The 13,237-nt window shown below is 40.4% G+C and overlaps 1 protein-coding gene and 1 pseudogene across 1 annotated transcript; one reads left to right on the top strand and one right to left on the bottom strand.

Annotated features, from left to right (window-relative positions):
* Window positions 1–353: 353 nt before the first annotated feature.
* On the top strand, window positions 354–5,376 carry LOC104417595 (annotated as a pseudogene).
* A 2,412-nt stretch (window positions 5,377–7,788) lies between these two features.
* On the bottom strand, window positions 7,789–8,655 carry LOC104417594 (germin-like protein subfamily 1 member 7). Its single transcript, XM_010028843.3, has 2 exons — window positions 8,504–8,655; window positions 7,789–8,415 (listed from the first exon to the last, which is right to left on the bottom strand). Exons 1-2 carry the CDS (start codon window positions 8,619–8,621, stop codon window positions 7,862–7,864), a joined length of 672 nt encoding a protein of 223 aa, XP_010027145.1. The 5' UTR covers window positions 8,622–8,655; the 3' UTR covers window positions 7,789–7,861.
* Window positions 8,656–13,237: the final 4,582 nt, after the last annotated feature.

Below are 13,237 nucleotides of genomic sequence, written 5' to 3'. Positions count from 1 at the left end.
ATACTGACGCAAGCATGCCGAGAGCGATGAATTAGCCAGCTGCCTATGTGAAATTAAATCGACGGATCTTGAGATATATAAATGAATTAGCCAGCTTCTATTCTTCTTTATTTTTTTCTGGACAAAAAGCTAGAAGTGGTCACCGTTGGCACTGCATGCAACTACTTGCTCCAGAGAACGTAGCCTGTTTGATTATTGCAGTCACGTACCCAAGTGAGCATCTCACTTATATAGCAAACCCGGAACTCAGCAGTCTCTCTCTATCTCTCTCTCTCTCCCCTATGACCATGGCTAGATTTCTGCATTCATCTCCGGCGACCGTCCTTGTCGTGATCGGTTTAGTCGCAGCGAAGATGGGAACTTTCCTATGCCCGCCTGCGGAGGCAGCTCGAGCGTTCTTCGTGTTTGGCAACTCACTTGTCGACAATGGCAACAACAACTACTTGGCGACCACAGCCCGTGCAGACTTGCTCCCCTACGGCATCGATTACCCGACTGGCCGGCCCAACGGCCGGTTCTCCAATGGGTTCATCATTCCGGACTTCATCAGTAGGGTTTTCCATTTTCGCATGTTACAGTGCGCTTCAGTTTCCATCATGATGCAAATGAGGCCCGGTTCATCAGCTAAAATGTGATTTACTCAGGTCAGCAATTGGGTTCGGAGTTGACTTTGCCGTACCCCGGAGCGGGACAGAAGTTACTAGTTGGTGCTAGTTTCGCTTCTGCTGGAATCGGAATTCTCAACGACACCGGAACGCAATTCGTAAGCATCACCTGTTCTAAGCTTCCTCTAGAATGAACGATATTTATGAACAATGAATCAGCATATAACATAAGAGCTCTTCGTCGACTCGATTAAGTCAACAAGTGAAGAGTAATATTCAGCCTACTCATCGACGCTTGCATCTAAAATGTAAGGCCCCGGTGCGGACGTCGTATAATTGCTAGTTGCTGCTATTAACGTTACAATGTAATGATATCTTTTTGTCCTCAGTCTCATAAACCCGGAAAATATCGTGGATATGCACTGTCTGGGTGATTAGGAGCTGATTATGCGCACGATGCATGTATTGATGTCGACCTTTGTATGACATAGAAACTAATATCTCACACCCAACAGGCGATTGTCATCACTCATATCTCTTTCAGCTACTGATCTATTGTATATAAATGTCTTGTGAAGAAATGAAGTGTATATATTTGGGCAGATGAACATTTTAAGGATGCATACGCAATTTGAGTGCTTTGAGGAATACCAAAAGAGAGTGAATACTCTGGTAGGATCTGAGAGAACTCAACAGCTGGTGAACCAAGCGCTTGTGCTCATCACCGTCGGAGGGAACGACTTCGTGAACAACTACTTCCTGGTGCCTTAGCCCGGTCGCACCAATTCGCGATCCCCAACTACGTCAAGTTCCTCATCTCTGAGTACTGGAAACTCCTCAGGGTAATCGAATTTGACCCCTTTTGGCTTCCTTTGGATATTGTTGATAAGTCTCTTTTCATGTGACGTCGCATTGTCTAACCTTTCTTGTCATAACTTGCGAGTTCAGCAGTAGCTTTTTCTCCGTGCCTTTTTCTGGAGCATTGTTAGAAAAATTTTACTCGAGTATTAATTTATGGTGGGGGACCTAACTAAATAGGGATTAATTAACTTATTTAAACATCTAATTTTGCCTATATCTTCAAGACACTTGGTCCCACATAATTAAAGACATGTCTAATAACTATCTAATGTGTTCAACCAAACATATTAAAAGCTATAATTCTCTGATTACATGAAGAAACTATGTCCTGCTTGCAAACAAATAAAAAAAAATTGAATTTGATACTTGACCCAACCACCAGCTACCCTTCAACCCACCAAGCCAAAGCCATAACTAGCTGAGAAAACGTTGTACAGTACAATCTATTTTTACCAAATATAGGCATAAAAGATATAAAAGAGGACATAACCCTTCACATTTTTGTTCATCAATGAAGGTTAATGTTTTTATGGCAATTATGTTATTGCAGAGGCGTGTATGAGCTCGGGGCGAGGAGGGTGCTAGTGATGGGGACGGGGCCGATGGGTTGTGCCCCGGCGGAGCTAGCACTGCGGGGCAAGGAAGGGCAATGCGCGCCGGAGCTCCAGGAGGCTGCTTTGCTCTTCAACCCTCAGCTTACCCAAATGCTCCAAGGGCTCAACCAGGAGTACGGCTCTCCCGTGTTTATAGCCGCCAATACCGATCTCATGCATCGTGACTTCATCAGCAACCCTCAGGCCTATGGTAATTTTAATCATACATTCACAAACTAATATGCCAAATACATACATATCCTCCATATTGATATGTCATATGTTTTGGCATTGATCACAACAGCTTACCTAAATTGGTGGCAATTAGAGATCACCATATTTTGGCTTTGAAGCTGTTAATTATAACAAGATAGACTTTTGATAGGGAGGGAAAGGCATTATTCCACTTATCTCATGAATTGCTACAATGCAAAATAAAGTTTTCATGCCACCACTATGCAGATTCAAAGCCAAAATTTAAAAGAAATCATAATATGGTCATACTATGTTGACTAACAATATATCATAATTTACACATAAGTAATGATTTGATGATATTATATTGGTGTATGGTTTGTGACATCTGAAGTGGCATGCTGTGGCCAAGGGCCTTACAATGGGATTGGGCTATGTACCATTGCATCAACTTGTGCCTTGATCGAGACCAGTATGTTTTGGGATCCATTTCACCCATCACAGAAGGCGAACAGATTGATCGTCCAATCCATCATGAAGGGGTCTGCCGAATACATGTACCCACCTCAGCACCATATTGGCCCTTGATTCTCTTCTGGTCTGAAGAAATTTATCAATTCAAAGCTGTCCGAGAGGCTTTTGTTTTTGTTTTAATCATTTTCTTGATGCAGAGCATTGTCTTATGGTCTGTCTGAAGTTATCAAAGAGGACTTTGTGCAATTCCCACGATTGATGAATGGGTCCTGACGAAGTGTTCTTAATATCTATGTATGAACTATTTGGTTATATGTCCTCTTAATGGAGAACCTTCGAGTTTTAATCCCTTTTTTTTTTTTCGAGGTCAAATTAGCTTGTTGCATTTGCTTGTCAAACCAGTCGTCGATATAGATCAAATGGATGACAGGACAAAGGACGGACTAGTTTGACTATGGAATGAATGAATTGGATTGACTTGAGAACTAATTTGGAGTGGAGGACCGCTTTTGGGCCAATCTTGCATCAGTTACCAAGGACGAAACTTAAATTAGTTTGAACTAAACGGCTCATGAACTTTGGTCTGTCAATTCTTCCTACAAACAGCTAACAAAATTTAAAAATAGATGCTCTAATCAATTCGGATTCTAGGAAAAAGGACTCGTTCCAAGCACAGTTAGCTTCTTCTTCATCATCTGCTGAGGCCCAAAAAGAAAACGGGCCGTAACGGGCCACACAGTAGAAGAAAACAAATGAAGCACACGTGATCATGGGCCGAAGCTGAATCGCCCGCTAGGCATGCGCATCTAATGGGCGGCTTGAACGATGACCTTCGACCGGTCGGGAGAGTCAATCCTTTATTGATTTTTTTTTTATATGAATGGGTCTGCGCCGATTGCTCCCTTCCCAGCCTCACCTAGGCCCTTTCAATTTTTTCATAAATAAAAAAATTAATGACTTTTATAATCACGGGCGAATTGGCAGTAGGGCCTTTGTTCCGACGCAATGTCTAGGCTATCTAGGCATGAGCATTTGGACTATATACTCAAAAGGACTAGCCCAAGCCCATCGAGGCCTGCCCATCAATCAAGCCTACGGCCATGTAACCCCTTTGAGGTCTCATACATTAAGGTAGACATTGGCAATTAGGTGCTGACATGGAAATTATCAAACCTGGTAATCCCATATTGTATCATCACAACCAAGTTGAGTGCTCATTTTACTATTAGCCCCTTTAGTTCTATACTCATTGTGTGCTCGAATAGAACTGCCCAATACGAAACGAGATGTATTTACCTAGTCGAGTTAATGATGACAGCGTGACCATCGGGGCAGCAAGGGAAGTTCAGGTTTGTCGTAGATATTCCTACCATCGACGGACTGCATGGATCAGCAAAGACTCCCACGGTGCATTGCTTAGTCGAAACCTAAAGCAAGGAGTCTCTTTCGTTTTTGTTTATCTTCGTTGCTACGGTGATTTGTGCTGTTCTAACTTGGAAAAAGAACATTTTAATCTGAGTTTATGTTCTCCTCAGTGTTATCCCGTCGCCAAGATGGCCACGTGCCGTCCTAATCGTGGAAACTTCCGCGGGATCACCACTGGCGTCCTACGTTAATCAGGACTGTTTGACCAACAAAGGTTACGAATAAATGCCATAAAGTAGAAATTGGAAGATCAGCGAGGGAGTGAATGAGAGTAAAACAGCTCACAAGCCCAAAACAGAGGGCCAACTACTAGTACAACTTGTTTGGCATGATGGGTCAAATATTTGACTCTCAAGTTATTCATCTATGGTGTGTGTTCTTCTTGATCATGCCATCAATAGTGTCGGGAATCCGCTCGTTGGATCATGTAATAAATCCAACTTTAGTATGTCCTCTTTTCACTATATATACACCTGATTCCAATGTCGAAATGGCATCGATTACAGCTTTCTCTCCATTTTGATTTCGCCTTTGGTATCTCCCCTTTCACAAAGGTAAAAGCACTGCATTAGAGAGCTTCATCTGTTATATCATGAAAATCTTCATGCATGTTCATGATCCCTATCTTATATTTTTACTCCATTTTTCTTATTATTAGGTGCTCCAACGACACGAGTCAATGGCGAGCTCCAGCACTGGGATCGATAATGGACACGACAATGGCAGTGATAATTCTGGATTGATGAGAGTGTTGATTGTGGGTGATGATGTGCTTGAGTGTAGAGTCCATGAGACGCTTTTTAGCAAGCTCGAAGTAGCGGAAGAAGTCCAGACTGAAATGGCCACAGACAAGGAAGACTTGGATCTTCACCTTTCTGGTTCATCTTTTGATATTATTCTCATGGACATTGATTCGTCCCTCATGGATGGCCTTGAAGTAAAAACTAATTAACTATACATTCTATCTTTTATTCGACGTGTATATATATGAAGAATATCAATTTCACATAAAGTGTACGATTTCTTTCTCGTATTTGCATGTGAAGGTGACGAGGGAGCTGCGAGCGAAAGGGGTGAGGAGCATGATTGTGGGTCTGACTTCACGGAATGCCGAAGCAGATAAGGCAGCTTTCATGGCGGCGGGTCTGGATGAGTGCATTGAGAAGCCATTGACTGATGAGAAGATCAAGTCTCTTGTTGAGACCCTGGAGAAGAACAACTAGAGATGGGAGCATCAGCTTATACCTAAAGGAGGAATAATAAGTGATCGTGCGAGATATAGAGCTATAAAGTTCATGTAGTTATTTCGATTATATAGATTTATGACCGAGCATGGTACATGAGTTTTGTAACCATGCAAGTCATTTGCTGATTATGTTACTGCTTATTAATCAAGGGAAGTAATGAAAATCGTAGGTGTTTATGCTCCTCTCTTGCGCGATGGACTTTGTTAGCTGTTATTGTGAGGATTTACTGTCTTTTCTCCACATATTTTTTCCTATAATCTTGCAGTTTATATTAAATTTTATTCACTTAGTCATGTACTTATGTTTAATTTTCTGATAGCAAACCCCCACAGATTTGGAGGCCATTCTTGTGTATAACAGAATAAGTTCATAGTGAAAAAAACATAATGCACCCAACTTTTTAACATTTGGCAGAAATGCACTCTTTTGTTGCACAAAAGTTGGATGACTTTAGTAATTATATACAATAAGCTCATCGCGGATGTTTGATCATTTAGTGCAGCAAATTTCTTGTTTGTTATTTAATACACACGTGAGTTTTTCTTTTTCCCGGGCATGGTTCCTGGAAGGTAGGGAATGAGATACTGTTCTCCCAAGCCGCCACTTCTCAGCAGCCTAATGAAAAGAAGGTTTTAGTTCCACTTTGTTTATGAGCATCTAATGATATTGCGGCCGCTTCCAGAGATTATAAGACAAGACATGGCTTGCTTGTGGATTAAGGGTGCAATATTTCGAGATATAGTTTATTTAGCAAGTTGCCCTGTAGATTAATAAGTCTTCAGAAGTCGAATCTCTTTTCCTCTTCTCAACTCCACGGATGAGCTGTTCCACAACAACTATGATGGCTTGGTGATTTGTTGGATTTCCTCTCCTCCAGCTAGAACAAGGCCCATCATCTGATATGGAAGTGGTCTTCGATAACTTCCTCATCCTTGTTCTGTTTCACTTCCTTTTTCTTATACAAAAACAAGACTCTCTTGCATCATCTCGAAGCGGCAAAGATCAAGAATGGGTCATTTCTTCTTCAACAATCTGATGTTTTGAAAAGATTGAATTGGTTATCTAGGTTGCAAATGGGAAAACTATATCCATATCTATCTTCGTCCTGAAATTAATCTTGTTCTCAATATCCCCATGTTTGGTACCAAATACCAAAGTTCTTAACATTTCCTTAGTTGCAATGCACTCTTTCCTTGCACGAAGATTGATAAAATAAGTAATCCTGTGTAAACAGTGAGATTATCACCGCTGTTTTGATCATTTAATGCCGTAGGTGCCTCATTCATCAGGTGATTTTTTTTTCTGACTTATTTTTCCCAATCACGGTTCATGGATGGTAGGGAACAAGACAACGTTCTTCTCTCAAGCTGCCACTTCTCTGCCGTGTCATGGAAAGAAAGTTTTAGTTCCAGTGTGTTTAAATTTACGGATATTACAGTAGCTTCTGGAGCTTATAAGACATGGCTTCGTTGAGGATTAACGGTGCCATCGTTAATATAAGAAAGTTACACCTTTGTTTGCTCTCATCTTCACTTTACTTACTAGAAAAATAGGTTAAATAAGTAAAGCATCCATCATCCCCATATTTCTCCTGTGGCCATTTGTATTCTAATGAAGTTGTAAGTTTGATATCATCAAGAAAGGGTGATGTCAACATATCTCATTCACGGTTTTGTCGTGTCCTAAAAGCATGCATACCCCTCAATATGAATTCGAATGACACGCAACATGTTTAGAGAAATATCATGTGACAAGTCATTCTAGGGGAAAACGAATGCAGCTGACTCGCGCAGGTTTAGATTAGGCTTCATCCAGGATTTGAAATTTTCTACTGTCAATGAGAGGCCACTGTAGAACACATCTTTTTAGCTACTTTCATACTAAAGTCAAAAGAAAAAAGAAAAAAAATTAAAATCTTCTCACTCGAATAGCTTTAAGTTGAGTTTTCGCATTAACATTAATTTGTCAAGCTGCTATTATTAGTGGAAATCACTAACCAAGACCAGATTTAGCATGCTGAGCAGGAAAGTTGTTCTGGAACTTTGCTTTCCTGGATAGTGATGGACACCTTGCCAGCTATTTCGATTCCTAGGGCTGTATATGTGAGTGATCACTGATGTTTTTTCCAAACACTCTCTTGACGCAATTTGAAGACAATTGGAAATCGGCAGTTGTTTCTTTTTTGTGATACAGTTACGAGAGCATCAGGACTTTGATCTGGCAATCACATTATTTTAGATGATAAATTTCCAATTTCTAAATAATGCAAATGTCATCACTACAGAGAGGGAGAGAGAGAGAGAGAGAGAGAGATGATTATAAAGAACTATCTTTTATTACAAACCGGTCATACATGAGGTACATAAGTATGCCTTGATATACCGTATGCTCAAGTAATTATTGTTCTAAGAGACCTTTTATTCTATTTAATCTTTCTTTTATTTTTGGCCATACATTCCGTTTAGTTGTTGTCGTACCAAAATTGTGCCTGGAGGTAGTCAACCACCTTTTTGTCGACTTGGAAGGCCTTAGTGAGAACATCAGCAGAAATGGGTGGCTTCGCTCCAAAGACAGCATTAGCGATGGTAATGAGTCCTGGGTTCTGGCTGCTAAGACCGGCAAAGGCCAATGCGTACGTGTTTCCGATATTCAACTGGAAGTGAATGAGACCGATAGGGAACACAAACACGTCCCCCTTGTACAGAACTTTGGTGAAAAGAGTGTTGTTTAATTGGTTGGATGTAACGAAGCCAACAAGCAGCGTACCCTCCACCACGACTAGAACCTCAGTTCCACGTGGGTGAGTGTGGGGAGGATTTAGGCCACCGGGAGCGAAGTCGATGCGAGCCATGGATATTCCAAGAGTGTTGAGCCCTGGAAATTGGTCAACGAAAGCTGGTGTGACTTTTGATCCGAGCAGGTTCGATGTGTTTCTAGGAATCCTGAACCCCTTGAAGAGGAAATCATCAGCCGTGGCTTGGTTCGGGTCCTTGCAGAACTTTCCATTCACGAATACTGCATAAGAAACATAGTTCGTGTTAATCGCTTCGGCGTCCTAAGCCAGAATTGAAAGACATGAATAGTGCAAGAATTGCGGACCAACCTCCAGAGTTGAGGTCATTGGTGGCCACGCATATGTCCTGAAGAGGACTCGGGTCATAAGCAAAAGCAGTGGCAGTTGCCAAAGCCAAGATGAGAAAGCTAATCGGAAGACACTTCATCGTTGGACAGGAAATTGGGCTCTGATCTCGAGTTCAGAAGAATAATTGCTTCAGGGAGGAGTGAGGTGTCCTGCATGGGAACATGCTGTCTATTCATAGATGACAGTGCTTAATTCAGAATATTCAACAAAAGTGCTCTGCAGTTTGCCAAGTCTTTAATAGTTACTTCTTTCGCTTCTCCTCCTCAAGTCCAGGAGCAACGTTCCCCAACAACTGCGTTGATTTCCTCTTCTCCAACTTAAAGAATTCATATTCATCTGATACGGAAGTGGTAAACTCAAATTATTGCAAACATTTGATTATTTCTTCTTCACCATTTCAACTCTTGAGCATCAATGCAGCAGGGCGTCATCAATCACGTACCGTTTCTTCAAACCCTTACCTACCTGAAGAAAGATTGAATCGACAGGCTATGGCTTTGCACACCTATCTTCACCAGGTAAAATTTCAGGCTGATAATATACCCTGCTAATTTATAATTAGGAGACTTCATTTGATTTGCCATACCAGACACCAAAGTTCATAACCATGTACACCTAAATAAATAACCTTCCTTTAGAGGCCTTACTTGTCAAATGATGCTCGTGTATAACTCATTCTTCTTTCCAAGAATGGTTTATGGGGAGGTTGAAATAAGATACTTTTGTCGCAAGCTGCCACTGCTTTGCGACCTAATGAACAGAAAGTTTTAGTTTCATGCACGGCACCTTAATCATCTAGCGCTTACAAGACCCATTACTTGAGGATGGACTGTTCAACTTATTTACACTGGTGAATCTTGCAAACTGCTGAATTCTCTTGGAATTCTGATGAAGAAATAGCAAATAAACAGGAACCGCTGCTGCGGTCAGCTCTGCTACGGCCTGGGTCAGCAATACTTCCTAGTATATCATGGAAAATGTCTGTTTAGATGATGGCGACTTTATAACTTGTACCTCTGCTGTGAGCTTTCACATCTGAACCGTTGTCGATACTGAAATTTATGAGATAATTGTCCTCTGCTTTTGAAGTATGGAAAGTTCTATGGCTTAAGCGCTCTCCATTCTCCACTGAACACCTGCTCCGTATAAAATATTAGAGGGGACTCCAATTTGGCTATCGCGAGTCTCTGTCGCCCACTTATTTTGACCTTTCCATATTGAACTTTCCTCAAAAGAAGGAGAGGGAGGGAGTGGTTTAGAATATGATATTTTATTGCTCAATGACCATTGAGATGAATTATTGTTTATATTAGAGACTACATTAAATAAAAAAAACAGTTAATGATCAGATCGCTCAACCTTAAGATGCATAAAGAATTAGATTGAAATTTTGAGGTGCACATTCAGAGAACTAGTGAAATGGTTCCACGTCTGATAAATGTCGTGACAAAGAGCATTTAACATATTTAGATGATCCTAAACTTGTTGGCTTAAGTTTTTTGTTAAAGGTAAGTCCAGCAGAATATATTAATAAGTCTAATTAAGCTCTCTCAAGGTAATCTACCTGATGAGGCACGGCAACAACTGCTCTATTCAAGGATGAAGATTGGTTGACCCAGTGCAGTGCCTCCGCGTGATAGGCAGCATAAAATTTGCAAATCTTCAAATGTCATGCATGTTTAGTTTTAAACACAAAGGATGAATCATTCCACAACAACTAGAAGCACATGTCCATTAATTTCCTGTTCCTCAGATTAAGAAATGAACACCAACCTTCATGAAGTGGTGTGAAAACCTGTACTAAATCCATGGAGGGCCAAGTCTTGAAAGGAATATCAAGTGATCGGATCTGACCATGTTTGTTATACAAAATCGCTATCTAACACCGTTTCAAGCTCAACTTGTTTGAGGACTGACACAATATTGTATCTGTAAATGTTGTTGAAAGGGTCAATCTCCATGTCTTAGGAATATTTGCTTTTACATTCATGAAAGAAATAGTCTCTGGTTGCTGATGCTGTTCTTTTTTAAATTAGAAAATTCGACCCACTCTGTTATTTGGAGGAAAATACAAAGAACATTCAGAGCATATGCTTGCTTGCAATGCACTATTACACGTTGGGCTAAAACATATCTTATCCAGCACTAAATCATTTCTTAAGGTTGTTTCACACAGCTAGGCTTTGTTAAGAAGGTTATCTCATATTCTGTTGCATGGATTTCTAGATAGTCTCATACTTTATGGAATGGATTTGTAGATGCGTTGGATGAGCCTGCTTGAGGATCAAGACGATTTTTACTTTGACTTTTTATGTTGTTGTTGAAATTTGGAAAGTTCTTCAAGCAAGGACTACCTTAGTAAGCATGTATTATGATGTACCAGAGAGAGAACTATGCTGGGAATAGATCAAGAACTCAGGCAACACACCTGGACATGATTGTTTAATCCTGAGTTTAAACCCAAGTCAAATAAAAAGATTAGATAGACACAACTGGATAGCCATTTGATCCTGTTCAACACCGTTATGCTTTGGTTTAGTCAAGAAATTTGCTCACTAGTTTTTAGTTAAGGAAGCTTCAAATATGATGGGGTCCATTCGCGTTTTGATCCTGAAAAAGTAGTTAAGATCAATAGTTTCGTTATTGCATTGTGCTTCACCTACGTTCGTATAACTTAAGTCACAACACCTGAGGCAGTCCTGCAAACAAGTTTTTTTAACCTTTCCTGCATACAACATCCCAGGCAGCCTGCTTATTGAAGTAAATTGGATCCAATGAAGCTTTTTGTAAGGGAAATATGCGCAGGAAATCCATCGCCTTGCCTGTTGTATGTATTGCATTTATTATTCAATCATGTACTTCTGCTTTTGATTTTTTTAGCATTGCATGGATGTAAAAGTGCAGCACAATCGGCAGCCAACCAATCTTGGTTCTGCTTATTAGATCCAAAAAGAACATGTAGGGGGACGATGATTGAAAAAGAAAAAAACATGGAATAGAAGGGGGTTATTCTTGGACTTCTGCTAACGAGGACTTACTTGCAGGAAATCACAGAAGGGGTGGAGCTGTTAAAAGTGGTCACACGACAGTGACTTTGTTGGAGATGTGTCTTAGTGCTGCTAATGTTCTGTTGTTTTTCTTTGTTTTGTTTTTTTTTTTTCAGTCAAGTTTATTTATTATGCAGTTGGTTTGTTAGCTATTTTCTAGGAAGTGGAACAAGACGTTTGTGTGCAGTTATGTTTTGCACGTTTGTGTGCAGTTACGTTTTGCACGTTTGTGTGCGGTTTCAAAATAGGTTCTTATTTAGCTTGTACTTGATAGTTTTTTTTATTAACAATGTATGAAGTTCAATGTTTTGCTTCATTCCTTTTCTCTCAGTGTAACAAAGAAGTTTATGTTTTTAGTTGATTATATTAGCAATAACAGTGGTATCAGAGCTTTTGTGGGATCTTAAGGGACTGTGAAGTGAGGGTAAGTGAGAGAAGATTGCTTCCAATCTGCAAAGAAAAAGGCTGATGGAGGCAGGATCGAGTGGATTTTCTGCAATGGTTGCTCTAGTCTTTACTGGGGAAAATTATCAAGCTTGGGCTGTCAAGATGACAGCATTCTTGGAGGGTCATGATCTATGGGAGGTAGTGGAGAATGATTATGAGGTTGCTCCACTTCCAAACAATCCAACCTTGAATCAGATAAAGTATCATAAAGAGAGAATCACAAGGAAGGCCAAGGCAAAGTCTTGCCTATATGCTGCTGTCTCACCCTCTATTTTCACAAGGATCATGAAATGTGATTCTGCAAAGGCAATATGAGATTTCTTGAAGGATAAATACGAGGGAGATGAGAAGATAAGGAGCATGAAGGTGCTGAATCTCTTAAGGGAGTTTGAGAGACAGCAGATGAAGGATTCAGAGTCAAGTGAAGGAATATTCTGATAGGTTGATTGAGATAGATGAAAAAATCAGAGTCTTAGGGACTAACTTGAAGGATGAAAGGCTGGTTCAGAAGATCCTGATGTCTCTTCTAGAGAAGTTTGAAGTCACCATAGCTTCTTTGGAAAATACAAGAGACTTAGCTGACATAAACCTTGTAGAATTGTTAAATGCCTTGCAGGCACAGGAGCATAGAAGACTGATGAGAAGAGAAGAGCCTATAGAGGGTGCGCTGCAAGCTAGAGTGAAGTCCAGTGATGGAGGCAAAGGGAAGAAATGGAATTAGTCCAAAGGAAATGCTGGTGACTCCAAGTTTGTAGGAAAAGAAGGAAATTCTAGTGGGTCTAGCAAATGGAAGAAGAACAAGAAGCCTTGTCAATACTGTGGTGGAACTAATCATCAGTCTTTTAGATGTTTGAGGAAGCCTGATGTTAAGTGCAGAAGGTGTCACAAGTTTGGTCACATGGAAGCGATCCGCAAAAAGAAAAATTACCAGCAAATAGGAAAAGCACAAGTAGCAGTGAATGAGATTGAGGAAGAACATTTGTTTGTAGCTTCCTATTCTGGCTCTTTTGTTGAGAATGATGCATGGCTGGAGGATAGTGGCTGTACTAATCATATGATTGGCAATTTGAAGCTGTTTAGGAGTTTAGACAGATTAGTCAAGTCCAAAGTCAGAATTGGCAATGGACGGTATATTGAAATGTAAGGGAATGGTACAGTGGCTATTGAAGGAAATCATGAGGTGAAGCTGATCAGTGATGTT

Source organism: Eucalyptus grandis, chromosome 8 (assembly GCF_016545825.1).
Source record: "Eucalyptus grandis isolate ANBG69807.140 chromosome 8, ASM1654582v1, whole genome shotgun sequence".
Taxonomy (NCBI): Eukaryota; Viridiplantae; Streptophyta; class Magnoliopsida; order Myrtales; family Myrtaceae; genus Eucalyptus; species Eucalyptus grandis.
The sequence above is the reverse complement of the archived record's forward strand: the minus strand, read 5'-3'. Positions and strand labels throughout refer to the sequence as shown.